At 51.7% G+C, this 27,992-nt stretch overlaps 3 protein-coding genes across 60 annotated transcripts in view; 1 reads left to right on the top strand and 2 right to left on the bottom strand.

The window, feature by feature from the left end:
* LOC132008225 (MAP kinase-activating death domain protein) overlaps nt 1-7,849 on the bottom strand; it is a 39,641-nt gene extending 31,792 nt beyond the window's left edge. For all 50 annotated transcript variants that reach the window (XM_059386665.1, XM_059386666.1, XM_059386667.1 and 47 more), the window contains exons 1-7: nt 7,549-7,849; nt 4,264-4,410; nt 3,065-3,661; nt 2,263-2,566; nt 1,719-1,850; nt 977-1,090; nt 226-306 (exon numbers count right to left, since the gene is read on the bottom strand). In XM_059386665.1, the coding sequence (XP_059242648.1) occupies nt 226-306; nt 977-1,090; nt 1,719-1,850; nt 2,263-2,566; nt 3,065-3,661; nt 4,264-4,325 (1,290 nt within the window). In that variant the 5' untranslated portion in view covers nt 4,326-4,410; nt 7,549-7,849. The remainder of the gene's footprint in view (nt 1-225; nt 307-976; nt 1,091-1,718; nt 1,851-2,262; nt 2,567-3,064; nt 3,662-4,263; nt 4,411-7,548) is intronic.
* A 105-nt stretch (nt 7,850-7,954) lies between these two features.
* On the bottom strand, nt 7,955-21,390 carry LOC132008231 (oxysterols receptor LXR-alpha). 9 transcript variants are annotated; one of them, XM_059386719.1, is made up of 11 exons: nt 21,275-21,390; nt 18,264-18,504; nt 14,937-15,017; nt 14,244-14,432; nt 13,558-13,824; nt 13,106-13,314; nt 12,820-12,999; nt 12,577-12,676; nt 9,779-9,892; nt 9,471-9,565; nt 7,955-9,281 (listed from the first exon to the last, which is right to left on the bottom strand). In XM_059386719.1, exons 3-11 carry the CDS (start codon nt 14,977-14,979, stop codon nt 9,135-9,137), a joined length of 1,344 nt encoding a protein of 447 aa, XP_059242702.1. In that variant the 5' UTR covers nt 14,980-15,017; nt 18,264-18,504; nt 21,275-21,390; the 3' UTR covers nt 7,955-9,134. The 9 variants fall into 9 exon arrangements, with proteins under 9 accessions (XP_059242702.1, XP_059242701.1, XP_059242705.1 ...); XM_059386718.1 differs by lacking the exon at nt 18,264-18,504; XM_059386722.1 differs by lacking the exons at nt 18,264-18,504; nt 21,275-21,390 and adding an exon at nt 20,976-21,247.
* Nucleotides 21,391-21,459: 69 nt separating this feature from the next.
* LOC132008236 (lysosomal acid phosphatase) overlaps nt 21,460-27,992 on the top strand; it is a 7,830-nt gene continuing 1,297 nt past the window's right edge. The window contains exons 1-10 of the mRNA XM_059386732.1: nt 21,460-21,644; nt 22,237-22,332; nt 22,647-22,733; nt 23,778-23,930; nt 24,049-24,147; nt 24,229-24,318; nt 24,771-24,903; nt 25,636-25,718; nt 25,839-25,945; nt 26,060-26,235. Of these exons, the coding sequence (XP_059242715.1) occupies nt 21,531-21,644; nt 22,237-22,332; nt 22,647-22,733; nt 23,778-23,930; nt 24,049-24,147; nt 24,229-24,318; nt 24,771-24,903; nt 25,636-25,718; nt 25,839-25,945; nt 26,060-26,235 (1,138 nt within the window). The 5' untranslated portion in view covers nt 21,460-21,530. The remainder of the gene's footprint in view (nt 21,645-22,236; nt 22,333-22,646; nt 22,734-23,777; nt 23,931-24,048; nt 24,148-24,228; nt 24,319-24,770; nt 24,904-25,635; nt 25,719-25,838; nt 25,946-26,059; nt 26,236-27,992) is intronic.

Here is a 27,992-nt window from a genome sequence, read left to right as displayed (position 1 = left end):
CCCCATGCACACTTTCTCTCAAACTAAATAAATCTTTAAAAAAAAAAATCTAAAAGCCCTTTTTGAGATTCATCCTGATACCCAGAAATGGGACACACCTCTTCTTAGCTAAGAAAATCTAATCCACTTGACCTCTGAAAGGAAAGTGGCTCTTAGAACAGCTACAGCCTCCAGGCCGCCCTAGAGTAGCCACTGCTCCCTTCCTTTTCTTCTCTCTTCACCCACCTGCTTCAGATGCTTCTTCAGCTCTAATGATTCTGGCTCTGGCAGGGTTGGGAGCACCTCTGCATTGGTGGGGGCAATCACCTGCACCAGAAAAACAAAAAAAGGCATGACCTTGGAATTAATTACTCAGGAGTTACTCTTACATAGAGGCGGTAACAAAAATAGTAAGTTGTATACACGGTATTTTCACCCATATGTGAGTATGTATATCATATATAGACATATATTTAAAATACACACATACGTAAATAAAAAGAAATACACCTCGGTGTTACTAGTGACTATCTCTACATGCTAGTGCTGTGGTTTTTATTTATTTATACTTATTTGGATTTTTAAAGTTTTACAACGAACACATATAAGGGTTACTGCTGAAGTCTGAATGTACTCGTGCCACAGAATATTAATATGCATTTTAAGTCTGCATTGAAAGACACTTTCTCACTAGAAACCATAGCCCAGGAGAACCATCAGGTGAGCTACACTGTATGTCGTGTTCCCACGATCACAACCGCCTTACTGCTCCCAGATGCAAGGCAGCACTTCACTCCGGCAAAACTAAATCTGACACTCCTTTGAGTTCTAACCAGGGCGTATTAAGCCAATAAAGCAAAAGCTAAGCATTTAAAAGAATTGTTTCAATGAGTCACACAAGAGAAATCACCTAACTGAGGACCTTCCTGGGAAGGATCTAGAAAAAGAAAACACAATCCTCTTCTAGAATCTATAGTCCCTCGGCCAAGAACCTCACCCTATTGCTGTCCAGATCCACCAGCCATACGTCATCAGGCATTTTGAAGTCCAGCTTGTAGAGGAAGAAGCTGGCAGGGACCCCGATGATGTATGGAGTTGGAGCCAACAGCAGCTGTGGGAAGAAAAAAGAGGGTAAGAAACAAAAACTAAATCTATTTCAATCACTTAAAGAATCAGAATCTTTTTAGATAAGGAAATCCAGATCCATAATCTCTTTTCCAAAACTCTTGAGGGTAGGTGTGTTTCTGTATTCACAAGTTTTCAGATTTTAGAGAGGTAATAGTATATATTCTGTACATTATATAACACCTACAACAGTGTAGCCAGAAACCTATAATTATTAGCATTTACATTTTTAAAAATTTTTTCATTTATTCATGGGCGGGGGGGCTTGAGCAGGGAGGAATGGCAGGCAGAGGGAGAAGCAGGCTCCCCACTGAGCGGGGAGCCTGACATGGGGCTCGATCCCAGGACCCTGGGATCATGACCTGAGCAGAAGGCAAATGCTTAACCGACTGAGCCACCCAGGCGTCCCAACATTTACTTTGAAAGTAAAAACCAAAAATAACACAAGTTTTGACATCAAATCAGTTCAAGTTAGGTCATGGTTTACGGACCTGTAAGTTATTATAAGGGAAGAAAGATGAGTACTGATTTACAACTTCTCAGCACTAATCTCCCTCAGAGCTGGACAGAGCTGGAAAGTAGAGGTGACAAAGCCAGAAAGCACCTGCACTCACCTGTTCTGCCGATGCCATGCAGGTGGGCAGCAGTGGGATTACAGGAAACATATACTCCAGTGGGTAGATCATCGCCACAAATGCCATCACAGACATGGAGAGGGCATTGTAGTCTCGGGACTGTAGCACCACCTGCCGCAAGCCATCCCACAAGGATGGTTCAACAGCAAGAATAACAGGGATGAGAAAACAGTTTCCAGCGCTACCATTTAATTTCCATCTCACCACGCACAGGGCTCCACGAACACAGCTTTCACAGTGATCTCTGCCCCATGCCTTACCTTCCTGGTTCTTGTTCCCCCCAAATTCCAGGACCACTCATCGGAACAGAACTACTGATATTTCCGGAGAATTAGGTCAGTCTAGTTAAGGATAATTCAACTGAGTGGCAGACCCTCTGAATACATTCCACTGAGAGTACCTTAATCCAGCCCACAACTAGAGGGTGCCTCCTGTATACCTGGCATATGTTACCGTCTAGGGACAAAAAGATGAAAAAGATGTAGGCCCTGTCCTTAAAGGTCTAGAAAGCTGGCTCTCTCACCTTGTGCTCTAAGAGGATGCAGGTTAGCACCTGAAGACAGGCATCCACACCCAGAAGTTCCAAGGGAAGGTGCAGTGGGAAATCCACCAGGGTGAATCGAGAAGGGTCTGGAAGAGCAAAGGTCAGAGCTTGTTGGAGCTCCTGGGGTAGGACCTCAATGTCTACTCGCTTCTGCCCAGAGACGGGCACTGGGGAACGAAGCAATCGATAGATCCAGGCCTCAATCTCTCGAAGGTCATGAAGAAGGGCACTTGACTTCTCCTCCACTAGCAATGATCCAGTAAAGATGCGCCACATAGTGTCCCTGAGGAGCAGACAGCAGGAAACAGACACATAAGCACCAGGAGCTGATACCCTACTGCAACACAATACAGTAGCCACACAGTAAAAATCATATCGGAAAAGCCCTATCTTTGGGCTCAGCTAGGGCTGGAGGGTATATCCAAGAGAACAAATGTAAAAATGTATACATAGGAGGACTTATATTCCTGCCTGCATGAAACATCGAACTCCAAACATTATTATGTTAGGCAGTCTAACTCTGTAGCACTTTTTCCTTAGACAGGACTAATACAATATGCTTAAAGAGGTGTATGAAGGACCGCAGGCTATGTTTTTTAATGATTGACCGATTTCTTTCTTTTAACAAAAATTTATTCTTAAACGTACAAAATGGTCTAAGACATCACTTCATTCTAGCCATACGAAGGACCTCAGGCTTCAGAGGAAATTTCCTGCCCCTCACAGACCGACTCATCTCTAACTGCTTCCCTCTCTTCTGAGTGTCAGCAGCAGACTGTACCTTTGTATGCCTCGAGGGATGCCCAGTTTCTTGCCCAGCAGCCGCTCGCTGCAGCAGTCCACAAGACGTTTGAGGGTGTACAGACATTCTCGGAAGGTGGAGAAGAAGGGATAGTGGCTGAGCACACACAGGGATGTCAGAGTACTATTGCGTGAACGGCTCCCTGCCTTGGCCCGGGGTTTGACCCGAGGAGACTGATTCACATCGGGGGCGGGGTCAGCACTGGGGGGTTGCAAGGACAGGCCGGTCTCTGAGGTCTCAGTGCCAACCTCTTCTGATGCACAAGTGGCACGGGGTCCTTCCTTCCCACGTGACCCTGCCCCACCTTCCCCCTTTTCTTTAGGCATACGCTTCTGGAAGGAGCGGTAGAAGTTAACACAGATGCCATAACGAGTGACTCCAGTGTCCTTGTCAGTGAGGGTGAAGACGAAAGAAGTGTCATCCCGCAGACTCATGCGCCGCTGACGCACACTCAGACAGCCCTCAGGCTGGCAGAAGAACACTACATCTGGGGGCAGGGGAAACTCGGAGTGGTCCTCCAAGGGGTACCGCCGTAGTAATTCAGGAGTCTGGGCCACACTATCACTGCTCGGGTGCCTGCAGAACATAAAGACGAGTTCAGCAGCCTGAAGGGAGAGGATGCCATTTCAGATGTTCACCATGGTCCAGAAATGAAACTCAAAATACTATTTTGGATAAAGTAACCTAACTGCTGGAAAACATGGGTGTGGCTGACAGCATTGAGCCGGTAGGCTAAATGAGATCTGTACTGTCATGAAGATACCAATCTTGAAATGCAAAGAAAACTGCAGCAACAGAATTATTACTAATGCCTTCAGATGATTACCACTTTAAAAGGTGTATTAGCTAACGAACTACCAACAGAGAGTACGTAGGTAAAGAGCACAGCCTACTTTTCTTTTTTACAAAATTGGGAAACTGAGGTATACAGGGTACATTTGCCCAAGAACACAGGGATGCTAGATAAGAGCAATTTTGCTCTGTCTCTGTTCCTCTGGGCCAAAACTCTCAATCCACCTGACTGCTGTTTCCACAACTGGCGCCAGTGCACCTGTCACGGTAAAATAACAGGGGAAGAGTGAGGAATGCAAAACAATGTGGGTGTCAGGAAGGCAAGTAATTACACGTGTTGTGGTCACTGCATGTGACAAGACGAAAACCAGTCTCTTCTTAGTTACCTGGCCCCTACGATCACTAGATAATCAAGTAACCGAGGACAGAGCTTCTTCTTTTGCACCATGGTTCCAAATTCACCAGTTCATCTCAGAGAAACTTCAAGGCACCACACAAGGAGTCAATGTTCCCAGGAGGAATTCTGATGTTATCTGAAAATTCAAGTCCAATAGGAAAAAAGTACTGATAAAATCCACTGCTGTGCCCAAGGGACTCATCCGCCTCAGCTTTATTCCAGCCAGGGTCAGAGGTCAGAAGGGCTTCTGTTTTAATCCTAAAGATGAGAGAACATGACACTTTTCCTAGTCCAGAGCTTGATCAAAGCTGATGAACTCACAGAGCCAAATGTCAAGAAGTAGGATAAATAATGGCTCACCTCCCCCATCCCTACAAAGCAGCTCATTTCCAGCCTCACTCCTGATGCTCTGTTTCTGAAAAAACAGACCCCGTTAGTCTCATCTGGATTCAGTCAGTATGATAACAAAAACGAAGTCACTTTTAGGACAGCTCCAGGGTATGAGGATCCAACCAGACTCTAATCAGCACTAATCTGTCCTCCTACCTCTGGATGAAAACCTAATTATTTTCTGTTCTAACATTCTGCATTCAGCTTCATGTGAAACTACCATAAAAACCGTATACTTCATGCACTCAGACAATAACAACAGAGGGCTTCTCTACCCTGTGCACTCTCAGATGAAGGAAATCTATGTCCCAATTGCTTCCCTAAACCATTTTTTCCTTTCCTCTTCAAGCAAGAAAGGGTCCCACGGGTTACCGCTACTAGCTCTGCCCTTGGTGCTGAATCATAGTCTTTATTCTAGTCCCAGGACTAGAATCAGGGATACAATGCACACAGATGAGACTTTGTCCTTGTACCTCTTACACAAATGAAGAATTAGATGCAGAAATAACAGAATTCCTGCAAGAACAGGGAGAGGTGCTCAGAGGAACCGTAAACCATAGTCCAAAAAGCGGGAAAAGCTTACATGGTCTTAATTATAATTTATGTCATATTGGATCTCCATACACTTCTCTAAGCAAAATGTTTCACTCCACTATAAGGTTATCTTCAGTGCATACAGGATTCTACTTCTATACTCTACACAGGTCACACTAAGACCTCCTTTGCTACACACACAGATATTCCCATTACACTACATACACACACGCAACTCCCATGCACTCCCACACCCAGACATGAATAATCCCTGTATGCTTAAGGTTCTATTTGATTTAGATAATGAATTCTATCTTTGTCTTCCCTGCTTAATAATAAATAGACTGCTCTGCAATACTCTTGAATCCTCAAAATACTGCTCCCTCCCTTCTCTTGCTCCCAATAGAGGAGCTGCAGGTAATAGGATTCAGTATTGTCTCTATAGCGACCAGGACTATTTATAGCATAGCCACAGCCCCTCCCCTGCTCTGTGACCACAGAGTGCTAGCAGCTGCTACTCCAGAGTGGTCCAGGGCCCATAACAATTCATTCTCCTTGAATCTAAAGACACTTCTTCCACTGACAGCACCTGCTAATTATTACATTATCGTCTCCCCATCTATTTTTAGATTATACTTTGTTCTAAGCTCTGGATTTTGAGAGAGATCTCTTCTTTCCATGCAACCCAACCCGAGTTTACGCGTGCCATATGCCCATTTCTAGGTTATCATTACCACCCAAAAAGTCCTTTGGTTCTCTCCAGTGCCATGGAATCGTGAGCAAACTGCAGAAGGTGGGGCACTGTTATAAAGTTGATCTCTGGTCTTTGCAAGCAGAGTAAGAAAAGGAGGGGAAATAGAAAAATGAAAAGGGACATGTGTAAAAAGTGTTATTCTTTAATTATATGAAAATTGCTTAGGGCGAGAGCCGATGTATCTTAAAATAAAACAATTTATGGGGCCAGAGCTCAAGGCGAAGCCTTGAAATCTATGTTTACACTGAAAACCAAGAGCCCTTTCCTGCCAAAATTTCAACAATCACATGTGAAGTGTCTTCTACTAATATATTAGGGCATCAGGCCTCTAGCTTTGGTGGGATCTTAGCCCTGCCACTTAGAATCATTTGATAAAGCTCAAGTCATTATCATGCTCTACCATGTCCATCTCCCTCCGGAACTACAAGGACCCTGAGATCTTGTGACTATTGCAGCCCTAGTGATAGGATAGATTTTTAGCCACACTTCATATCTCATCAACAGCCACTACCTCTGGTTATTCCGATTGCAAAGATAGGCTTTCCTCCACATTCTCTCCCCTTCCCATAAAGACTAACATCACCTATAACTCACATCCTGTCTTCATATCAACCAGACTCAGACTCTGCCTTTTGCCTCAACCATATTTACAATAGGGAGTCCCTGGTTCTCAGCTCTTATGTTCCAAAGGCATCAAACGCGTACCTATCTGCTTCCCCATCCACTCCATCCAGACGCAGATTTAGAATCCACAGACGTTAAGTTCTCTGTGTCTTTTCAGCCTACAAATGGCCAGGTTTAGCAACGCTTTGGATTAGTCCCTCGTTTTGGGGCAGAATGTCATAGTAAAACCACAGGAACCGGAGAGCGAGATGACATCTTTGCTGACGTGAGCACAACAGAAAGCTCTCTCCCCTCCTACCCAGGCAGTGACCTTGCTAGCGCATCAGCACAGACCGGTCAGCGTGGGGGAGAACGAGAGCAATAAGGCAGGCAATAGGCAGGGTTGGAAAAGAGGCGAGGACAGGAAGAGGAAGAATTTAAAGATGCGCGAGGATGAGGAGGGAAGCAGTTGCAAAAAGATGAAATGGTATCTCGATTCTCTAACAAGCCAGTTTTGAAACACCAAAAAAAAATTTTTTTTTCTTTTTTCAAAAAAACCCAAACATGATCTCCACCCCGTGATCAAATATAAGGTGCACACGGCGCGCGCGCGCCAGGTGGTTATCCCGGCTCCGTCCCCGGCAAGACAGCTCTGCCCGCCCCCTCACCTGCTGGACAGTTCTCCCCCGCCCACGCTCCGACCAGCGCCACCCGCCAGCCGGGCCGGAATCGAGTCCAGCCACCGCCAGCTGAGCCCAGTCCTGCAGCCCGCACCTCTTCCGCTGCTCCGAGCGTGCCCTCCCTTCTAGCCCCGCCTCCTTCCCTCAGGACCCCCCGCCGTCCCCCTCCAGACCCCACGCCCCCCATCTCCTTTAGGGCCTCTCCAAAGGTGGCTTTCCCCTAGAGCCCCTGTTTCCTCTCAAAGTCCGTCTCCCCCGGAGTGCCCCGTCCCAAATACCCTCCCAGGACCCCCTGTGGCCCGGGCCTTCCTACCTCCCGATCCTAGGGGAACCGGCCGGGCCCAGCCAGACGGCCCCCGGCAGCGGAGTGTCGGAAGCTCGCCGTCTCCGGCGCAGCTTCGAGCGCGCGCCAGTTCCGTGTCTGCACCGGGGGGCGCGTACCACTCGGAGCCAGTGAGGGAGGGAGAGGTTGAGGGGGCCGGGGGCTGTACCACGCACCACCGGGGGGGGGGGACAGGGCTGCACCAAGCCCAGGGTGAAGGGTGGAGCTAACCTCGGGAGAACGGCGGCTACGCACACACCTATCCTTGTGCGAGTGGGAGGGCGACGGGAAACGCTGGGCCAGCCCAGTGCCAAGCGCGCCACGGGGAGGACCCAAAGGAATACATTTTGTCTAGGTTGCACGAAGAGATTTTAATTTTACATGGTAATAGAGCCTATTTCGACGAGATGTGGATTAATCTAGAGGCGACTTCTCAAGATAACACTGCTCCCAAGACTCTCTGAGCGTCCCCCACGTCTCACCCTCCCTCCCCCCGCTAGCGGTTTGGAAGTGCCCAGCAGCCAGGGCTGCAAAGCCTGCTGCCCCGGAGGTGGAGCCTACCAATTCAGGGACGGCGGGGGGGACCGATGCCGGAAGGCGCGGCCGCCGTCTCACCTACACGGGAGCGCGCCGTGCGAAGGGGGGGAGGTGTGAACGGAGCCGCGGTGCCCGCTGGGAAATGGAGTCCAGCCCTTCTGACAGGCCCGAACGGCAACGGGGCAGCCTCCCCAGTCCATAGAACCTGGGGCCCTAGAGCACGGACTGTTGTGCCCTCCTTTTTTTTTTTTTTATTTTTAATTTTTATTTATTTATTTATTTTTTAAGGTACCAACGGAAAACCCGAGGCATTATGGAGGCGCGTGTGAAGACAGGTACATGGCTGGGGTGTTAGTTCTGAAAATTCACCCAAGCTCCTCCTCAGAAAGACAACCCGATCCCACCTGGATCATGAAACGAAAAGGGCATCTAACCGTCAGCATTTCATTCACCCTCATGGGACTAGTAAGAGGAGGTCCCCTCTCACGGCCAAGGCTGTCACTTGTGACTTGTCTCCCTCCTCTGCGTCTGGAAGCAGATCTTAACCGACGGTTTCCTCCTCTGCGGCCGGGCCCCCACCCCCAACCCAGAAATGGTTTCGCTCATCCTATCTTCCTTTTGGTCTTTCTGTACAAAGAGCGCCAGGCCTATCAGTGAGGCATCCCCGAGGCATTTATGGCCAAGCCACAGAGTGACGGCGGAGAATTTCTCTGGGGGCCCTGTGGGGAACACAGGAAGTGGTGGAGGCAGGACGGGCAGGGCCTGGGAGAACCTTGTGCAAAGCGGCCCCCAGGCCCATCCATTTGGTTGAGGCAGTACAGGCTTCAGATGGAGCAGTTTCAGCAGGACCCTCCACTGCCCAGCAGCCAAACTCCCAACCCTTTGACTTTCCTTTAATGTCACTCGAGGAACTCCTTTGCCCAGCTTTGAGGAATGTTTGCCCTTCTCAGTCTGCTTCCCCTCTAGGAAGCAGCCGGGCGCATCAGCCTTCCAGCCCAGAAAACAGAAGATATGGGGGTGGGGGGGGGGAGGAAGAGCAGTCATTCGTGCACATCCCAGATCTCAGAGAGCAGCGGAGGAAGCTTTTTGTCCTGCAGGCGCAGTGCAAACACTTGCTCTGAATGGACACTGCTCAGTGTCCGGAGGCTCACCAGTTTCATTAGCATCCGTGGGAACATCAGTCGGTCCTGGGGGAAGGAGGGGACAAAGTACAGTTTCTGCCTCTCCCCAGGGAAGGGGGCAAGGGTAGGGGAATTGTGGAAGAGGCAGCAAATTGTCTGTGCAAGATGTCGTCAGGGAAGGATTCTCGAAGGGAAAGTAGGTGTGTCAGGGGATGAGCCTCTGGGGAAGAGGAGAAGAGGGGAGGGGAGACTCACATGGGGATGGTGGATGGAGACGTAGGCATGCAGGGCCTCCACATATGTGTGTTGCAGCCTCTCTACCTGGAGCTGGTCCTGCACGTTGGGCCGGTCTATAGGTCACCAACAGAGTTGAGGAGCAGGTCTGGCCAGGGTCTTAGTTTTATACCCCAAATCACAACCCCCCAAATAGGGACATACCCCACCCAGCCTCTCCCAAAGTAGCACAGCAAGGGCTTCCACTCCCACAATTCCTGCCCTATGGGGCCTGCAGCTCTGCTTGGTGCAAATCTCTTGCTCCTTTTCCCGCCTGCCCCTGCTCGCACCTGCAGAAAAGATGCTGATGGCAATGAGCAAAGCAAACTCGGCATCATTGAGTTGCAGTTCGTTCATGGCTCTGGAGAACTCGAAGATGGGGTTGATGAACTCCACCTGCAGCCCTGGGGAGGAAGAAGGGAGGCGGGGGCACATGGCAAAGGCAGCAGGAACTTCCTTCTCTCTTCCAGCTCCTCAACTTAAGGGAACTGTTAGGAAATCACTAAGAAGTCTCCCGGGGCTCTGCTGGGTAACATTAGGCAAGTTTCTTAACTTTCTAAGCCTCCTCTGTGACCTGGGAATCCTATCTGAACGTATAAGACTGCTGTGATGGTGAAACCATAAAGCAGGCAAAACATGTAGGGTTGTGCTTGGCACACAGGAGGTGCTGGATTCAATGATAATACTGCTGTCACTGGAATTCTCTAGAAATAGAGGCAAAGCTTCTTTCTGTTTACAAAGAAAGCTTTATCACTGGCAACTGGCCTTACTTATTTGAATACCAGAGATACATTTCATGTTTCATGTCCCAGCAGGAAGACCGCAACGTGGTCGAGGGCAGGGGCTGTGGCATCACACTGCCTGGGTCCGAGCCCCGGCTCGACCATTTATTAGGCTGTGTGACCTGGGGTAAGTTATTTAAGTTCCCTGAGCCTTGGTTTTTCCGTCTGTAAAATGGGGATAATAATAGTACCTCATTGGGTCCTTAGAATGGTAACTACTATATAAGTATTTGTTAAATAAATGAATGAATGAATAAACTCAAAACATAGAACCAGTCTTCTTGCTGAGGAGAGTGAAGTTCAACAAACCGTGACCTACAGACATGACACCTAAAGAACACTTCTCCCATCACTAAGTCTCCTCGTCCCACCCCGCCCGTGTCTGTCTGTCTGCTGTCTCTCAGCAGCCTTCTGCTAACTTTTCCAGGCGATGCTCCCTGATTAGTCACTTCCTGTACTTCTCCCCTGATGTTTATCAAGTGTGTGTTGAGACAGTTGAGACACTGAATGGACAAGAGCCATTTTATAAAGCCTTTCTTGGAGGGTTGTTGAGCCTCAAAATGTGCTGAACAGCCCCTTCGAACAGAGAGGATGAGGAGGTTCTGGAGCTGGGCCGTGCACCCTGCCAGCTCCACTCCTGGTCACTGAGCACGGGCCTCCGCTGCTCTCGGTCTGCATCCTGAGCTGCCCACCCCGTGCACACACAGCAGTGGACGCAGAGACGGACGGAGACCTGACAAAAGATCGCCCCTGCCCCTCCTCCCCAAGACCTCGCTGACAGAAGGAAATGAGAGGCAAACAGGACAGCCTCAAAACTGCTCACGTCAACGTATCGATAACTAGGTGCCGATTCAGACAGCACGAGTCTGCAAGTGCTGAAGGAACGCCCAGGCAGGGGAAGAGCGAAGCGTTCAGAAAGCAGGGTGCTGGAGGACCTTGGTGGCTCAGTGGGTTAAAGCCTATGCCTTTTGCTCAGATCATGATCCCAGAGTCCTGGAACCAAGCCCTGCATCGGGCTCTCTGCTTAGCAGGGAGACTGCTTCCACCTTTCTCTCTCTCTCTCTGCCTGCCTCTCTGCCTACTTGTGATCTTTGTCTGCCAAATAAATAGATAAAATCTTAAAAAAAAAAAAAGGAAGAAAGAAAAGAAAAGAGGGTTCTAGGAAGGAGGCAGTGGCCATGCTTTGGAAGAATGGGGATAATAAGCATTTGGGGACCAGGCAGATAAAGGGAGCTGGGCTTGGCTTTGAAAGCTTGAGAAAGTCATCAAATTGCCCCATCAGGTGCCTACATACGCCAGCAGCACCTGGGGCAACTGATGGCCACAGAGCTAGGGTTTAAGGGAGGCCTTCCTAGAAAGCTCATGGGCGGGCCTGTGCTGGAACAAGAGGCACGTGAGCTGCTCTGTCACCAGAAACCGGAGAAGACTATGAGTTCTGCCCTGGAAACCAGAACCTACTAACTCCGAGAATGAAGTCACTGCTTCAGCCCTAGTTCACAGGCCCATGCCCTCAGGTGCTCAACTCCTCAGTCTCCTGTTAAGTCGAAGTTCTAGTCCCTCCCAAACCCTCTCAGCCTCCCAAGCTTTTCTACCCCCACTCCCATAACACAAACGTTACCGGCAACTGAATATGAGGAAGCCAATACCGCTTAGCCCCCTAGCAAGTAGCAAAGAGCAGCACTGTGTGTGCACTAATTCTTGGAGAAAACACTCCAGGGTACAGCACGAGGATGGGAGTAGTTACTCTTATCCTAAAACTGCCCTAAAATTGCCATGTTCCAACATGTATTTTAGCTTTTTGGAAAAAGCAACTGAAGAAGAGTGGCGGGCAGGGGGAACAGTCCACACGATCCTTAAAGAGCACAACCAAGTTCATCACTAATTACTAAAAGGCTCATTGCAGCAGTTTTCGAGCTTTTTCCCTCGCTGTGATATTGTTTCTTCAAGCAAAACATTATGTAGAAGCACAGCATTAAGTGGGGTTTCTTGTTTGGCTATAGAGAGGTTGAAGGTCGTCTTGTACCTCTCTGTTCCTCCTCTAAGGGGACACTTAGAGGAGCCCCAACCCCCTCGGGCTCCCTGAAACACTGAAAACCACTGGCCAAATGCAACAGAGGTCAGATGTCTCTTTGTAGCAGCTGAGAGAGGCCTATTACCACTCCAACTTTCTGTCTTGGAAAAACAAATGGATCCTTCCGCATACAGCAACCCCAAACCCTGGGCCTGTGTCTCTGTAGTCACTATGAGCCCAGTGACAGAAAGTGTCTTTCCATCCAACCCAATCCTTTTCTGACCTCAGTTCTTACCTGCTTTGGCAAAGTCTTCCCGGTTATAACTGAAATCCTTGAGGAAGGTGATACTCTCACTCCCAGGGTTGTACCTCCGAGATGTCTCCAGAAGCATCACCTGCACGCAAGTAGCAGACCTCAAACAGGGACTCAGAAGGCTGGTCTTGGCATGGGGCCCCTTCGCTCCCCACCTGGCTGTCTGGAAGTGTGGGAGACAGTCCCGCCCTGCTTCTCCCTTCTCCCCTCGGCCTTGCCAGCCACCTCGATCGCAGAGGTCTTCAGCAGGGCGATCTGGTCCTCCCGGCTGAGCTGCAGGAAGCCAGGCAGCTGTTTGGCAAAATCAACGATCTCCTGCACGGAGACGATGGCCAGCTCGGTGAAGTGGGCAAAACGCTGCTGACGGGCCTCCCGGCTCTGGGGATCTGGTGCCATGGGCCAAGGCTACCCAGCAGGGCGAGGATGGAGAAAACGAACTACACTGAGTCAGCGATCAAGAAGCCGGTGGGTGCTCTGGGCACGGCCACCTCTCCCCGGTTCCCTCGGTTACCGTGACTCGAAGCCGGTCAGAAAAAGAGCGTCTGTTACACTGCTGCTGGGCAGCCACCAGCTTCTCAATCATGCCCCGCTGCTCGGGGCTGAGCTGGGGCAGGACTTGCGGGGGTGAGGACACCCTTGGGGGCATGGACGTGGCCTGAGCCTGCTCCTCCTCTAGCCGCTTCAGTTTCTTCAGGCGGATCTGCTCTTCTGACAAGACACCTAAGGACAGGGTTGGACATGACGAGGGGAGAAGAGGGGGACACAAGAAACAAGGATGGGACAGAGGGGTAGTTTGAGGCTCTAGAAAAGCAGAGAGCACTGGGTAAAGTCAAGGACGAGATTTTAACTCATACTTAGGGACCACGTAGGAAGACCCTGTAGGCTCAGCTGCCTGTCTACTCTCACACCCCGGCAGCCCTTTCCCGTCATCCTCCCCCCCGACTCCTGTCCCCAGACACTCACACTCCTCCCGCATGCCAGCCTGGCGGCATTTTCGAAGACGACACTCCTGACATTTGCGACGCATGTAGGTGTCCATGGGGCAGTGGCCCCCACTGTGGCAGACATAGCGCGCCCCCTTGATGACACTGCGGCGGAAGAACCCCTTGCAGCCCTCACAGCTCAGCACGTTGTAGTGGAAACCGGACGCCTTGTCCCCACACACACTGCACAGCTCGTTCCCCAGCATTTTGGGGGCTGGCCCCTTTTTCCGCTTTTGTGGACGGAGCTCTGGAAAGAGGAGAGACTTCATGTTCCTCTCCAAGAAGAAAGCCCCTGGTGCCCAGTTGGCCACTGCGCTGAGCACTCAGTGAACTTCATCCCCTTCGGTGCATGCTGTCTAGTCTGTTATGACAAAGTAGCTCTCATGTGCCAAGTGCTATTCTGTCCTAGGTACTGCCTGAGCCCTTTACATGCACTGATCCTCCCAAATGTAACAGATACGTACTATTATTATTTCCATCTTACAGATAAGGAAACTGAGGCTCAGGAAGACCCAAGGCAGAGACAAAATTCACATTCAGATCATTCAGGTCTAGTAGAATCCAAAGCCTTTGGACTTAACCATGGTCTCACAAGGTAAACAGCCCTATGGTACCCCTCCCAGATCCAGGGGGCCCCTTCCTCCTCCAAATCCAACAGCTCCTCACCTGTAGACTCTGGAGGGGTATCCACCCCAGGGAGCAGGACTGCAGGCTCTGCTGCCTCCAGCCCTGCCCCCAGAGAGCCCCCACCGGACTGGGGAGTGCTGGCTTCCTCCCTGAGGATACAGGTGTTGCCTCCCAGCGCCTGGCTGCTGGCATCTTGTGCATCTGGCTCCCACAGCTCCGCTGCAGAGTCTGAGCCCCAAAAAAGAGGCACAAGGGGGTCTCAGGTCCCTCCCATCCACTTCCTTAGTGTCCTTCTGGGAAACTGCTCATTTCTCTCTACCCCTAGAGGGCAGCAAAATGTTGGCTCAGGCTTCAGGACCCTGGGGTTTATGTGGGCTCTAGGGCTAGTCTCTTGTAATCCCCTGCACCTCAGTACCTTAGATGAGGATGTTAACCTTTGTCCCCTTGAAGGGCTGACATGCATCCACTTCAGAGGTCAGACAGAATCAAAGCCAGTGCTGGTAGGCACCAGACAAGCCAGCTCTCCCCAGCGGCAAGCCCACCTTGAGAAGGACCAGCACCAGACCCAGCACAGAGGTAGTCTGGGCAGAAGGAGGCAAGCAATACCGAGAACCACTCTGGACTGCTCTCCAGGGGACAGCTGAAGGCAAGTACTGAAGGAGGCTGATTCCCGAGGGAGGAGAGGATCTGGGATCTGAGCTCAGAGGAGAGGGCTGGAGTGAAGACGCTTACCAGGAGAAGCATCAGGCACGGGGGCCTCCAGCCACAGGGACATCTCTTCCTGGAGCCCTGGACATTACCAAGGCGGCTGTCCTGCAGGAATGACCGAGGTTACTGTCTTCAGAACTGGGGCCCTCTCTGGCCTCATCAACCTTCTCCTCCTGATCCTACGAGTACTCATATACCCGCCAACACTTACTTGCTCTGTATGTATATATCGGGCTGTGCTAAAGATTTATATGCCTTCCTCTAGATACGCCTATGATGTCATGACTTCACTCTTAAACCCATTTTATAGACGAGGGAACTGAGGTTCAAAAAGATTAAGTAAATTGCCTATAGCCACACAGTTAGGCAACGGTGTAGAGCCAAGATTCCAACTCTGGTCTGACTCCAAAGTCTGAGCTGTTGGCTAAGGTGCCCACCTTGCCACCTTTTCTCCCCGAGGGACACCTCCAGGCCATCACAGAGTGTCTGGGCACATCTGCCCAGCTTCTGTCAGAGCCCCTTCCCCTTCCTCCAGCACTGAGGACAGCCAAAGTTGGCCAGGACTAGGGCATGGGATTGAGGCTCACTCACCCAGTAAGACTCACTGCTTGTTAGATAACTTCACTGCTGTCACTTTCCAGCGTCCCAGCACAAACCTCCTACCTCCAGGAGTTGCTCCATTTCACAGCCAGGATCCCCTCCCCCAGAACCCCTCAGGAGTTATTCTGGACCCAAATAGAATCCTCTTGCTTCCTGGGCTGCCATCACCATCATCATCCTTCACTTCTCCCCAGAGACCCCTAAGATCTACAGGGTACCCTGTAGACCCATACCAGGGTACCCGCGTAGACCCTACGCGCTCCCTCCCAGACTCACACAAAGAGCCCCAGGCCAGTGCTGAGGAGCAGACCCACCGAATCCCCAGGCCACCAGACTTCCCGGCTGGGGCAGTCTCTGGAGCCCCCTTGCTGGGAGGGGAGGGCGGTGCAATCTCCTGTCTGAGATCTTGCACTGGGAGCCGGAGCTGAGCAAGTGAGGGACCGGAGCCCCGGGGAAGTAATGTGGGGAAAGGCTGAGGGGAGGGACTGCCAAGGGGTCGGGCCACTTCTCCTTCCTGCTAGGCAGACCGGAGACGACTGACTAGAGCCCTAGCCGCCATCCCCCACACCCACAGGGCAGCTTCCCCACCATGTTGACTCCTCCCCAGCGCGACCGCCCGCCCCCTCAGTCCAGCCTCACCCCTGCCCCCGCCGCCCCCAACCACGACAGTCCCATTTCTCTGTAGACCTGCCCAGTTCCACATCTCTCCCCTTCCTCTCCTCACCCCAGTGGCTCTTAGCCGCTCTTACAGAAGGGCTGCCTCCCAGGCACCCCCTACCCCAATCCCGGCAGCCTCCAGAGTCACCTCGTAGAGCAAAGGTCCCGGCACTGCCTGGAATTGCAACACTGAGCCTCAGCCTGCTTTCCCAGCCTCCCTCCTCCTCCCCTGCCTCTGGGAAGGGCCAAAAGCTCTCCCTACTAGCCCCAGGCCTCAGCCAAATTAGTATAATAACTCCAGGGGTGGAGAGACCGGTGCTCATCCTTCCAGGGAGTCTCCGAGTGGCGGTACCCTGCAGGGGGCCACCAAGATGTGAAGAGACCCAGAGAGAGAGGAGCAATGGCAGGGCTGGGATGGGGGTGGAGGCAGAGACGGCAGGTAACCCAGGTGCCAGCCCAGGATGGACCTGGGACGGTATGCACATCTGGGAATCGTTCATCTGAAGTGATGGTAGGTTCTATCCAGCATCTACTGAGACTACAGCCATAGCCATCCTGCCCTGCAGCCTGGAACGTGAGATCCATCCGAGAGGAGACACCATGTTTTATTGATTTTATCTCCCCTGTCACCCATGGAACAGGGCCTCGCACAAAGCAGGCAACAGAACAGGAACTACGTTCCTGATTGTTAAATGAACAGGTGAACAAAAAAAAATAATATGATCCTCTTCTACACCTGAGCTTTCAGCACCTGAGCTCTGGGCCTGGCTTTGCCTCTGCCTCTTTCTAACTGTGATCTTAATTAAATGAGTTACATCATATCTCTGAACCTGTTTCCCTACCTTTAAAATAGGGATGGTAAGAATAATGGTGTTTGCCACATACGGTTGTCATGAGAGGTACACAACGTATCACACAGCTCAAGGGGTGGGACACAGTAGGTGTTCAAGAAAGAGCAGCAGTTCTCCTTCCCCCTCGATCCTTTCATCTACAGGTCTTCCCATCGCCTCGAATCTGCGCACTGTTAACCTTCCAGTGCTTGTTTCCACACACAAACCCCTCACTATCTCTTTCGGTTCTTTTGGGCTCCCAGGAAGGAGGGAGGGCAAGTAACAGGAGCACCATTTCACAGAGAGCCCTGAGCTCATGGCAAAGCCCCTGCCAAGACCACACACAGTGACCAAGCTGGGGTCAGAATCCAGATGTCCTTGCTCTAGTCCCTGTGCTCTTCCTTTCTCCTGTGTCAGAGTCCAGGAATACTCTTGTCTGGACCCCACGGAGTCCAGTGGCCAGTGGAGCACTGAGACGGAAGAAGCGAGGGCTGGTGGGCTGCAGCGGGAGAGACAGGGGATGCTTCAGTCCAGATGTGGGAGGCCAGGAGCTGAGGTTACTGCTGGTTGTTCACCCGCTGCCCTGCTCCCAGTTTCCTGCTCCCAGGCTCTTCCTGTTTTGCTGTGAACTCCAGTTCCCATGGGCCCCACATTAAAGGACAGAAGGACAGAGGGCCAGGGCAGGCAGCCAGAGGGACTGAAACAGATGAACAGGGCACCAGGGAAGAGATGAAAAAGGGAAAGAGTGGACAGAGGGTGTGGAGGAACAGGACAGGAGAAGGACAGGGAAAGCAGAAACAGGGAAGGAGCGTGGTGAGACATGGGAGGAAGCACAGGGTGGGGTGGGCGAGTAGGCGGGGGTGGGAGAGCAGAGACTTGAGAAGACAGCAGGCTGCCTGGTGTTGCAAAATCTGCCCATGTATTCACTTTCGCATTTCAGAAAAGCCCCTCCGACACCCCCCATCTCAAAGTTCTGCCTCCAGTTTTAGCTCTTGTTCCGTCTTTTCACAAGGTCATCCCCTCCTAAGGCCACCAGCCTTGTCTGAGCATCTCTGAGTCACGAGCACAAGGCTCTCCATTCCTCTTGCATGTGTTCCTTTCCCGATTTTCACAAGGCCCCAGCTGTCCTGGGAAAGTAGACACCAGGGACTCCAACCCCTGGGAAACTGCAGCCATCCTGTCCCAGCACCCACACCATCCAACCAGTTCCCTCCTCCACCTTCCCACACCCCCAGAAGTGCAGCCAGAGATGCCACCGCAGTACCTGGTTATAAGGAACGTGGGACGGCACGTGCTCTCGGCCTTGATGACCTATCTTCTGGGGGCTGGAAAACACCTCTCGCATCCACTCCTGATCCTTAGCTCCCTCTCCTGACACCTCAGTCGGCCCAGGACCCTGTGACCACACGCGAGCCCCACCTGGAGCCCTCTTGACCCAGGTCAGCACCAGTTGCTCAACGAACAGGGCGCCATCTTCCTCCAAGGCAGGAATCAGTTCGCTTTGTCTCAAGTGGAGAAGGAGGAAGCATCAGCAGCCCTTTACTGCCAGAGCCAACCCTTCAAGGTTACAGGGGTTCAGGAGCGCCGCCTCCCCCTGCCCCCCACCCCATGAAAAGGGAAAGGGCGAGGAAAATGGGAGACAAAACCTGCTGGCACTATCTCCACAGAGTTTCTGCAGGCCAACTGCTGGGACTTCTCTCCCAAACAGAGCAAGTAGTCAGATGATCAGCAGCTGGGGTCACATGTCTCACTCTGCCAGACCCACCCCCACAGAATGGTCCCACCAGCTCACAGGTGTTAGGCACAAAGCCTCCCAGTGCTGTGGGGCCTTTCCTAGGTTTCTTTGGCTCCTGGGGGATCCTAGAACCTCTGGGGATCTTCCAGGTCCTATTTGTGAACCCCTAGAACCTAGAACCTAGAACCAGAGGCTTTTCCTTGCAGCAAGGGGAACCTTGAACGTAAAAAAGAGGAGCATTCACCAGTTCACAGTCATACATGAAACTTGAAAATTCCCCTTAAAGTACGTGAATTCCCATGTGGCAGGGCACAAGGTATGGTCCGGAGGGACAGACTGGGGAAACGGGTTCTTGCTCCCTCCTTCACCATTCTGGAAAGATGCAGTGTGGGGGTCATCTTGCAGGGCACTTAAACAACCTCTGCCCAACCTCCAATCACAAGACAGAGAAGAACGCAGGAATTTCTGCTTCTCAAGCCTATAAGTTCAGAGATGATATACCAGGTGAAAAGGAAAAAAGTAACATCTATTACTACATACGTTTATCTTTACATGTGTTATTTTATTTATCCTCGTATATAACCCTAGGAGACAGTCACTAACAAGTGGGCCAATATCAAATCTGAACACAGGTATAACAGACTCAAAAGCTCAAGCTCATCATCAAACAAACACAAAACACCTCGCTCCATTACACAAAACTGCCTCACCTGCCTCACCTAAATAGTTAACTCACCTGGATTTAGGTTTGCTTCTGACAACACAGGGTGGAACAGTGGCTTCCAAACCTGGTCTCATTTTCAGAGATTCTAATTTATTTGGTCTGGGGTAGGCCCCTGTATCTATCTATCTATCTATCTATCTACATGCCTAGTTTTTTGTATCTATAGTTAGGAACCAAGGCATGGAGACCATAGAATCATCTGGTAGAAAATATGCAGCAGCTGGGGGTCAAGAAACCAGGGCTTAGCTCTTGATTCCACCATGTACTTCACCCCTCCTGGATTTCTTTTCCCTACAGAAATGAAATATCTGCTCCATCAATCCCTCCTACATAGGATACTTGCAGGCACAAAGGATACAGACATACTTTAGCAAGTGGGAAGAAAAGCAAAAGATGAATTTGTTCTACTCGCCAAAATTTAGTGAGCCCAAGATTTATTTACATTCTGAATTCATAAAGGTCTGGCTACATTGCAAGAAGAGTAAGGGATATATTAGAAGAAACATTCAAGAATGCCCACTAATATGCAGAATTTTGCCCATTAGCTGTGCCGCCATTCAACCCCACCAATGTGAAAAGGTTTCGTCAGAAATCTCTATTGAAAGTATCTGGGGGCTACTCAGTATGGTTTAGCAATGCAGTTTGAGTGGCCTGCAAGAAGCAGTCCATTTTCAAGACTAATTGGGAATCAGAAAACTTGAGTTTTAATCCGTTCTCCTAAACTCTGTGACCTTGGACAAGCTCTTCTCTCTGATTTTGTTTCCTTATCCTTTTAAGTAAGGGCAGTAGGTTAGATTGGGGATTCAGAGATGCTGACTTATGGAAACTACTGACATTTTTCATGAACCCTAGAGATTATATGCAAAATTCCATTTGTGTGTGTGGACATTTTTCCAGAAGGTGGGGTGGGGGTGGTAAATTTTCATCTGATTCAGAAAGGTCCTTGTGACTAAGTAAGATTAACAACTATTTGACTACCCATACTTCAGTTCTCAATTTCTATTCACTCCTCCATAATAACTCTGTAAGGTATACATAAGTAATTGGATCCAAAGTCCTAGGGCAAAATTATGACCCTGCTTTCTCCCATATAGTTCTGATCAGGTTTTATTTTTCCAACCATCTTTAGTCATTTTACTTCCGGGGGCAGATCTGATCAAAGCACCCCAAGGGTCTAGTGATTCTGGAGCTGTGAGTCACGCCCAGCTCAGTCACCAAGCCATGAAGCCAAACTGGCTGCACCCGGATCCTAATGGCCGATGCCTGGAGGGTCCCTGATTCTGCGGAAACTCCACTTACTCGCACTTTATGTTATGCTCCTTCCCCTTATCCCTATAATATCTACCTCCCCATTGGTCTGAAATTCCTCCCCTGTGGATTCACTGCTTTGGTTTTTCAAAGTCTGAACATACTGTGCAACCCACTCGTTTTGGAGGAAGCAAAAACTGTAACGGAAAGTGAGAGGTCTCCTGGAGCTTTGCTCAAAGGCACGAGCTGTAGGCTACACTGGGACCAACCTCAAGGGCATAGGGAGTCCAAAGAACTGTTGACACGCTGTGCCCTGCATCAGAGGGAGCCTCCCCGGGACAAAGAGCCAGGGCCAAGGCTCAAATTCCACCAGAAGGTAGAGGCGTGGAGCGGGGTGCCCTGTACTTCCAACCCTTGCCTGAAGTCTGCAGCGGCTCTGGCTCTGAGCTCAGGCCTAGTTGCACCCCGGCCCGAGGGGGCGCTCGCTCTCCCAGCCGATGTCCGGCTGGCGCCACCTTGTTATTCGGTCTCGTGGCGGGGGCCAACCGGAGGTCGGGGTTCTCTTTACCAAGACGAGGTCCTCAGCATCTTCTACCGCGCGAGGTTGCACTACACTCCCACGCTCCTCCGCCGCGGCCGCATCGCGGGCTTCCTACATGCATTCCCTCCCAAATTCCTCCTTCTCCCACCATCTCTGCCCCTCCTTTAGCAAGATGGCGGCGAAGGCACTTCCGGCGTGTGTCTTGACGGGTGCGTCCGGGCGGCAGCTGGAGGTGCCACGCAGCGGGTTCCACCCTCTTTCTGCAGCATAGTCTATAACGGTGATGGCGGGCAGACAGTTTGCGTGGAGCGGGGCGGCTCTTCTCCAGCTCCTTCTTGGCGTGAATCTGATAGTGATGCCCCCCACCCAGGCCCGGAGTCTGCGCTTCGTTACCTTGGTAATGAGAGATGGGATGTCCCAAGGGCTCGCCGAGAGCTGGAAGGGCACAGGCCCGCTGTGAGAGGGAGGGGCGGGGCTTGGGCTGGTGTCGGGGTCTCTCCAGGCTCATGATCGGGTTTCGGAGGAGACCCCGGGCCTGAAGGGTTGGGGGCCCGGTTTGGAATTGAAGTGGAGCCCCAGTTATTTTCGGGGGCCAGACAGGGTGTAAGTAGTTCTGTATCAGGGCATAGGTTGGGTGAGTCTGTCTTGGGAAAGGGATGTGATAGAACGAACGGTCAAGAGACTCACCCTTAAGCCTTTGGTGATTTCCCCCCAATTTCTCCCACCACCTGCATTGCTTTCATTTATCTTTTCCTTTTTCACCTATATCTTTGGCGTTGCCTGTAGTCTCCCCTGGCGTTGTGTTGGCCAAATTCGAATCTCTGGAACCTGTTCAAAGTTAGTGACTTCCGAGCTGGGGTCTTTTGCAGTGGGCAGAATTAAGGCTTCACAGAAGGAGTAGGGCTTCCCTCCCCAGCAGGGCAAAGGTGGGCCGTGTGTCCCCATTGTGGAACCTTCTGACCTGGAGGCAAACTATTTTCTTTCCTCAGCTATACCGACATGGAGACCGTTCACCAGTGAAGACATATCCCAAGGACCCCTATCAGGAAGATGAGTGGCCTCAGGGGTTTGGTCAGCTAACCAAGGTGGGTCAAAGGCCAGGGCCACACTCCGGGTTTGCTGTAGCATGAGTGACCTCAAGAGCAGACCAGAGATCTTGGGGGCCCCACCGAATTGTCATTTCCCACGTGGCTGCTGACTTTGACCAGATTTCTCAACCTTACTTTCCTCTGTGCCCAGGACAGGTGCCATACACAATGGGCCACTTAATAAATGACTTCTGTGATCAGATTGACCCACTCCTACTTCCAGCCAGGGTAGATTTGGAAAGCAACACTGCCTAAGCCCTGTGGGATGTGTGAGCTGCCCCTTCCCTGTCAGCCCTTGCATTTGTCCGCAGGAAGGGATGCAACAGCACTGGGAGCTGGGCCAGGCTCTGCGGCAGCGCTACCAAGGCTTTCTCAACACCTCTTACCACCGGCAAGAGGTAAGGCTGGGAGCCCAAGGGACAAGGGGAGGGGAACCTGCTGTTCTCATGCTCTCCCCTCAAGGAGTCTGGGCCACTCTGGCCTCCTTCCGTGCATTTTCGGTTACACCTACAGGACAAGGCATCTCAGCTGTGTAGCACAGTCCCAGAGGCCAAGTTGCCCCTCTTTGACTCGGAAAGGGCCAAAATAGATCAAGCATCCAAGCTCAGGGTTAAGGGCCTAGCGAAATCTTTTCTGATTCTGTGAAATAACCTGGATTTCCCATCCAAGATGCTTCTCAAGTACCTACTAAGGGCAGAGTGCTGTGCTAGCACTCTGCATTAATGGTGCAGCACACAGATAGGATATCCGTCTTCCCAGAGCTTAGACTGTAGTGAGGGTGACATGATAAACCACCCAGGGCCAAGAGATAAAGAGCAGGGATCACGTGTAGAGAAGGCATGTCAGGGAAGACCGGCCAGTGTTCCAGCTCCTTGAGGCCCTCCACCCCAGGGAGGGGGTTGGCTGTTCCTCTGGTTACCACTGTTGGCCACGGGCATCTCGATGTTATTGTTCCCTTGAGGGGCAGCTCTGTCCTGGTCTTGCCCTGCCCCACTGAAGACCCTGCCCTACTGCATCCTACTCCCTTTGCACAAGGAATTATCTCTGTTCCTTATTTCCTCTCCCTGATCTCTAAGCCACTTCATAAAGGGGTGTATGTCTTTGGAGACAGTTTCTGCCTTCAAGGACTGTGATGTTGATAGGGAGATAGGCATCACTAGGAAACCGGACCGACAGACAGAACTGACAGCCTTAGTGACTAAGCACTTGGGACTGGGAGGGCATTTGAGCTAGAGCCATTTCCACAGGAGTTCTTCACAGACTGGGGACAGCCAGCCCCTAGCTGAGTGTTTGGACCTTTGCTGGGAAGAGGGACAAGGAAGGTCAGAGACAGCCACCATTTGCTGGGTAACCATCAAGGACAGGTTCTCCCGCCACGGCCCCTCTGAGGGGCCAAAGCTCTCACCCCACCCCCATAGGTGAGACTGGTGTTGTCATTGCAGGTTTATGTGCGAAGCACAGACTTTGACCGCACTCTCATGAGTGCCGAGGCCAACCTGGCTGGACTCTTCCCTCCCAATGGGATGCAGCGTTTCAACCCAAATATCTCTTGGCAACCTATCCCCGTCCACACTGTGCCCATCGCTGAGGATAGGGTAAGACTGGCCAGCCCTTCCCTGGAGGTGGTGAGAGGGATGACTCTGGCCGTGAGCCTGGCTGTGATCCCCAACTCCTTCTCTGCCTCTGTTCCATGCCCCCCACTTCGGTCTACAGCTGCTGAAGTTCCCGTTGGGCCCATGTCCCCGCTACGAGCAGCTGCAGAACGAGACCCGACAGACACCAGAGTATCAGAATGAGAGTGTTCAGAATGCAGTGAGTGGGGCTCAGGCGGAGGTCACCACACTGGCCCTTTCCCCCAGGGCAGTACTGATCCCCTTGATCCATTTTTCATAGCAATTTCTGGATATGGTGGCCAACGAGACTGGGCTTACAGACGTGACACTGGAGACTGTCTGGAATGTCTATGACACACTCTTCTGTGAGGTGAGCCCACTTAGGGTCCCAGGTATGGCCTTTCTTCCCTCAAACCTCCGCAGGCCCAGGTGACCAGGACAAGTAGCCTACCATGCCTGGATACCATTCCCACAGGGAAGGTCCAGGCAAGCCGCTTCTTGTGAAACCAAGGAATTTCCCTTATGGGTGAAAAAGAACCTCAGAGTGGGAAATGGTTTATTCTGTGTCAGCAGTTCTTGGCCTCTCCACCCAGAACTCTCATGGTGCCCGGCTCCATTCTGCTGAGTCACGCTTTCCGTGCCTGAGCTTCCTTTCCTGCGTCCTGTCCGCCATGTGTCCTGGTTCCAGTCCCTCAGCTTCATGTCTCATCTCCTCTCCCTCCCTCACACACACACAGGCACCTTCCCGCTGGGGAGGAGAGCTGTCCCCGGAGAGGCTCTGGCCTAGGCCTGGGAAGCTAACCTGCCCGCTGCGATACACAGCAAACACACGGGCTGGTCCTGCCGCCCTGGGCCTCACCCCGAACCATGCAGCGTCTAAGCCGACTAAAGGACTTCAGCTTCCGCTTCCTCTTCGGGATCTACGAGCAGGCAGAGAAGGCCCGGCTTCAGGGGGGTGAGTGGCGGGCAGCGCGTCACTCCCCTCCTCAGGATCCTACTGCATTAAAAATCTGCTCTGGAGGCTTTCTCCCACGCTTCCTTCTCCAGCTGTAGTGCTCTCTGCTCCTTCGAAACCAGACCTCCTGTTAGCCCCCAAAGTCTCCCCAGTCTTCTGAATGCTTAGCTTCTTTGTCCCTGTAGAAAGGCCACTGTCGAGTTTGTGTGCTTCTTTTCTAGCATTCACATTCTTAAGTGTCACCCGTGTCAGAAGACCCTCTGTCCCCTCCAGAGAACCACCAGGGGCCACTTTGACCAGAAGGCTGAGAGTAATACACATGCCAGTTTCCTGATCCGAGCCCCCAAGGGAGGGCTGGCTGTCACACTTGCCCGAGCCCACCCAAGGCCAGGCGCCCATGTGCGGCCACCATCTTGTGCGTCCTGAAGCAAGCTTAGGTTTATATTTGCTCCAACCGGGAGTAATTGTCCAGACGCCGGCAGGGCCTTGCAGCTCCTTTACAAATTGGCAGGTCTCTCTCTGTCTGTGTTGAAATACCGGTATCTTGTTTTATCTTGCTTCCCTCTGTAAATGCGAAAGCTCTTAGACAACAGAGGTGCTAGAGAGTTTTCTGCGTGATTCCTATGCCCCGGTGATCAGACCCAGGATAGTAGAGGGTGAAGGGCCACACATAGGTCTGGTCAGAAGACGAGGAAGCCGGTGCCACTGACACTGGGGACTCTTCTCCTTCAGGAGTCCTGCTGGCTCAGATACGGAAGAACCTGACCCTGATGGCAACCTCCTCCCAGCTCCCTAAGCTGCTGGTTTACTCCGCGGTGAGCTCCCGTAGTCCCCAGGGTGCGGTCGTCAAGCAAGGAGCTGGATTTCCTCTCTCTCCAGCACCTGGGGGTGGGGCTGGGGGAGCAGTGCTGAAGGGGAGCTCCGCTGTCTTACAGCATGATACCACGCTGGTCGCGCTGCAGATGGCACTGGACGTCTACAATGGGGAACAGGCCCCCTACGCCTCCTGCCACATATTTGAACTGTACCAGGAAGATAACGGGTGAGTGCAGCCACCAGTCTGCCCTCTGGAAGGGTACTTGTGTGGTGGCTGTGGGCGGCCCCAGGGCTCGGGTACCGGCCTGCGGAGCAGCTTCCGTCTCCTGTCAACCCTCAGGAATTTCTCAGTGGAGATGTACTTCCGGAATGAGAGTGACAAGGCTCCCTGGCCTCTGGTCCTGCCTGGTTGCCCTCACCGCTGCCCGCTGCAGGACTTTCTGCACCTCACAGAGCCGGTCGTGCCCAAGGATTGGCAACAGGAGTGCCAGCTGGCAAGCGGGCCCGCGGACACAGGTGAGCTGCTGCCTGCCTCTGTGAGGAACATCCCAGAACAGGTTTCAGTTCCTTCCCACAGGTCCCCAAAGAGCTGCTGTACCTCCAATCCTCTGACTCTTGTCGCTAGACAGTTCACTTCCCCACCCCGAGACCATTCCTCACCCTCTCCCTCCTCATTCTCAGGCGATGCCCTCCCTTCTCATATCACTGAGGAAACAGGGTGTCCAGGAGAGCATGGGCTCGTCCTCCCACCAGCAGTTCTTCCAGCTTCTTTGCTGGCATAAGCCACTACCAGAGGCCGAGCTCCCACGGGTGCTCCGGGTCCATCTCTTGTCACTTCCACAGGGACTTGTGGGGCCCCAGTGTTTCCTGTTTCCTGGGTCAGTCCCATCTTGAAAGTGTAACGAAGACCCGTGAGGGCCCCATCTTCCTGCAGCTGTGCTCTGTCTCTGTTCCCTGTGAAAGTGGAATCCTTTGCCTAGACTCTGGTTCCGTTTGCTCAGTGCTTGTCCTGTCAGACTGGCGCTAGACAGTGTGTGTCACCTTCTACCGCAGTGAAGCCACTTTTGTAAAGGACCAATGGCCTCCTCTTATCAAAACCTGATCAGTTCTCAGCTTCTCTCATCTCTTAGGGGCATGATATAATCGACTGTTCTTCTTGAGACACTTCCTCGGCTTCTCTGGCTTTCTTCTGACTTGTAGGTGGCTTCCTTACTGGCTTTTTCTCCCCACAGAACAATGGATGGCCCAGGTCTCATCTTGGCCTTCCCCAATCTGTGCCCACGCCCAAGGTGATCCCACCCAACCTCCTGGCTTCACATACTACCTCCGTGCAGAGTTCCATCCTTTTATGATTCAGATTCATGACCTTTCCTCTGAGCTACAGACTCACATATCCAGCTGCTGACTTGAGGTCTCTCCAAGCTGCCGACACCAGACAAGCTGCAGACCAGTGTCTGACACCAGACACTCTTACCCCCACATCCACTCTTCCTCCAGGTTCGCGCATCTTCGCGAATGCCACATTCGTTACCTCCTTACATAGGGTGACCCTGTGAGTCCTCTTGAATACCATCTTTCTCAGACCCCACATCCGGGTCACTAGCAGGATCTGCTAGATCTTATCAGCTTGACCTTTAAAATTCATCCTCTTGGGGCGCCTGGGTGGCTCATTGGGTTGGGCCTCTGCCTTCGGCTCAGGTCATGGTCTCAGAGTCCTGGGATCGAGCCCCGCATCAGGCTCTCTGCTCTGGTGGGGAGCCTGCTTCCCCCTGTCTCTCTGCCTACTTGTGATTTCTGTCTGTCAAATAAATAAATAAAATATTAAAAAAAAAAAATCCTCTTGGGGCAACTGGGTGGCTCAGTCAGTTAAGCATCTGCCATCGGCTCAAGTCATGATCCCATGAGCCCCACATTGGGCTCTCTGCTCAGTGGGGAGTCTGCTTCTCCCTCTCCCTGCCTCTCTCCTCTTTTCCCTGTCAAATAAAATCATAGACACACACTCACAAATATATATATATATATGTATACACACACATAGACACACACTCACAAATATATATATATATATGTATACACACACACACACACACACACACACACACACACACACACACATATAAAAAACCAGTTCATATCACTACTCTTCTCAGAATCTTCCAGTGGCCTCCTATGACATTGAGAACAAAATCCAGGTCCTTCCCCATGGCCTTCCAGGGGCTTCTGGTCTGATTCTCTGCTCTGATCTGTTTGTTCCTCACTTACTCTGCTGTAGT

The sequence above is a fragment of the Mustela nigripes genome, unplaced genomic scaffold, assembly GCF_022355385.1.
Source record: "Mustela nigripes isolate SB6536 unplaced genomic scaffold, MUSNIG.SB6536 HiC_scaffold_76, whole genome shotgun sequence".
Lineage (NCBI taxonomy): Eukaryota > Metazoa > Chordata > Mammalia > Carnivora > Mustelidae > Mustela > Mustela nigripes.
The sequence above is the reverse complement of the archived record's forward strand: the minus strand, read 5'-3'. Positions and strand labels throughout refer to the sequence as shown.

Excerpts from the sequence above, each read along its gene's own strand:
- LOC132008231 (XM_059386719.1), bottom strand. The coding sequence starts at position 14,979 with ATGTCCCTGTGGCTGGAGGCCCCCGTGCCTGATGCTTCTCCTG. Across the intron at positions 13,315-13,557 it reads GGCTGGCATGCGGGAGGAGT|GTGTCTTGTCAGAAGAGCAG; the intron begins GTGAGTGTCTGG and ends CCCTGTCCTTAG. Across the intron at positions 13,000-13,105 it reads CTGACCGGCTTCGAGTCACG|CCTTGGCCCATGGCACCAGA; the intron begins GTAACCGAGGGA and ends CCTGCTGGGTAG.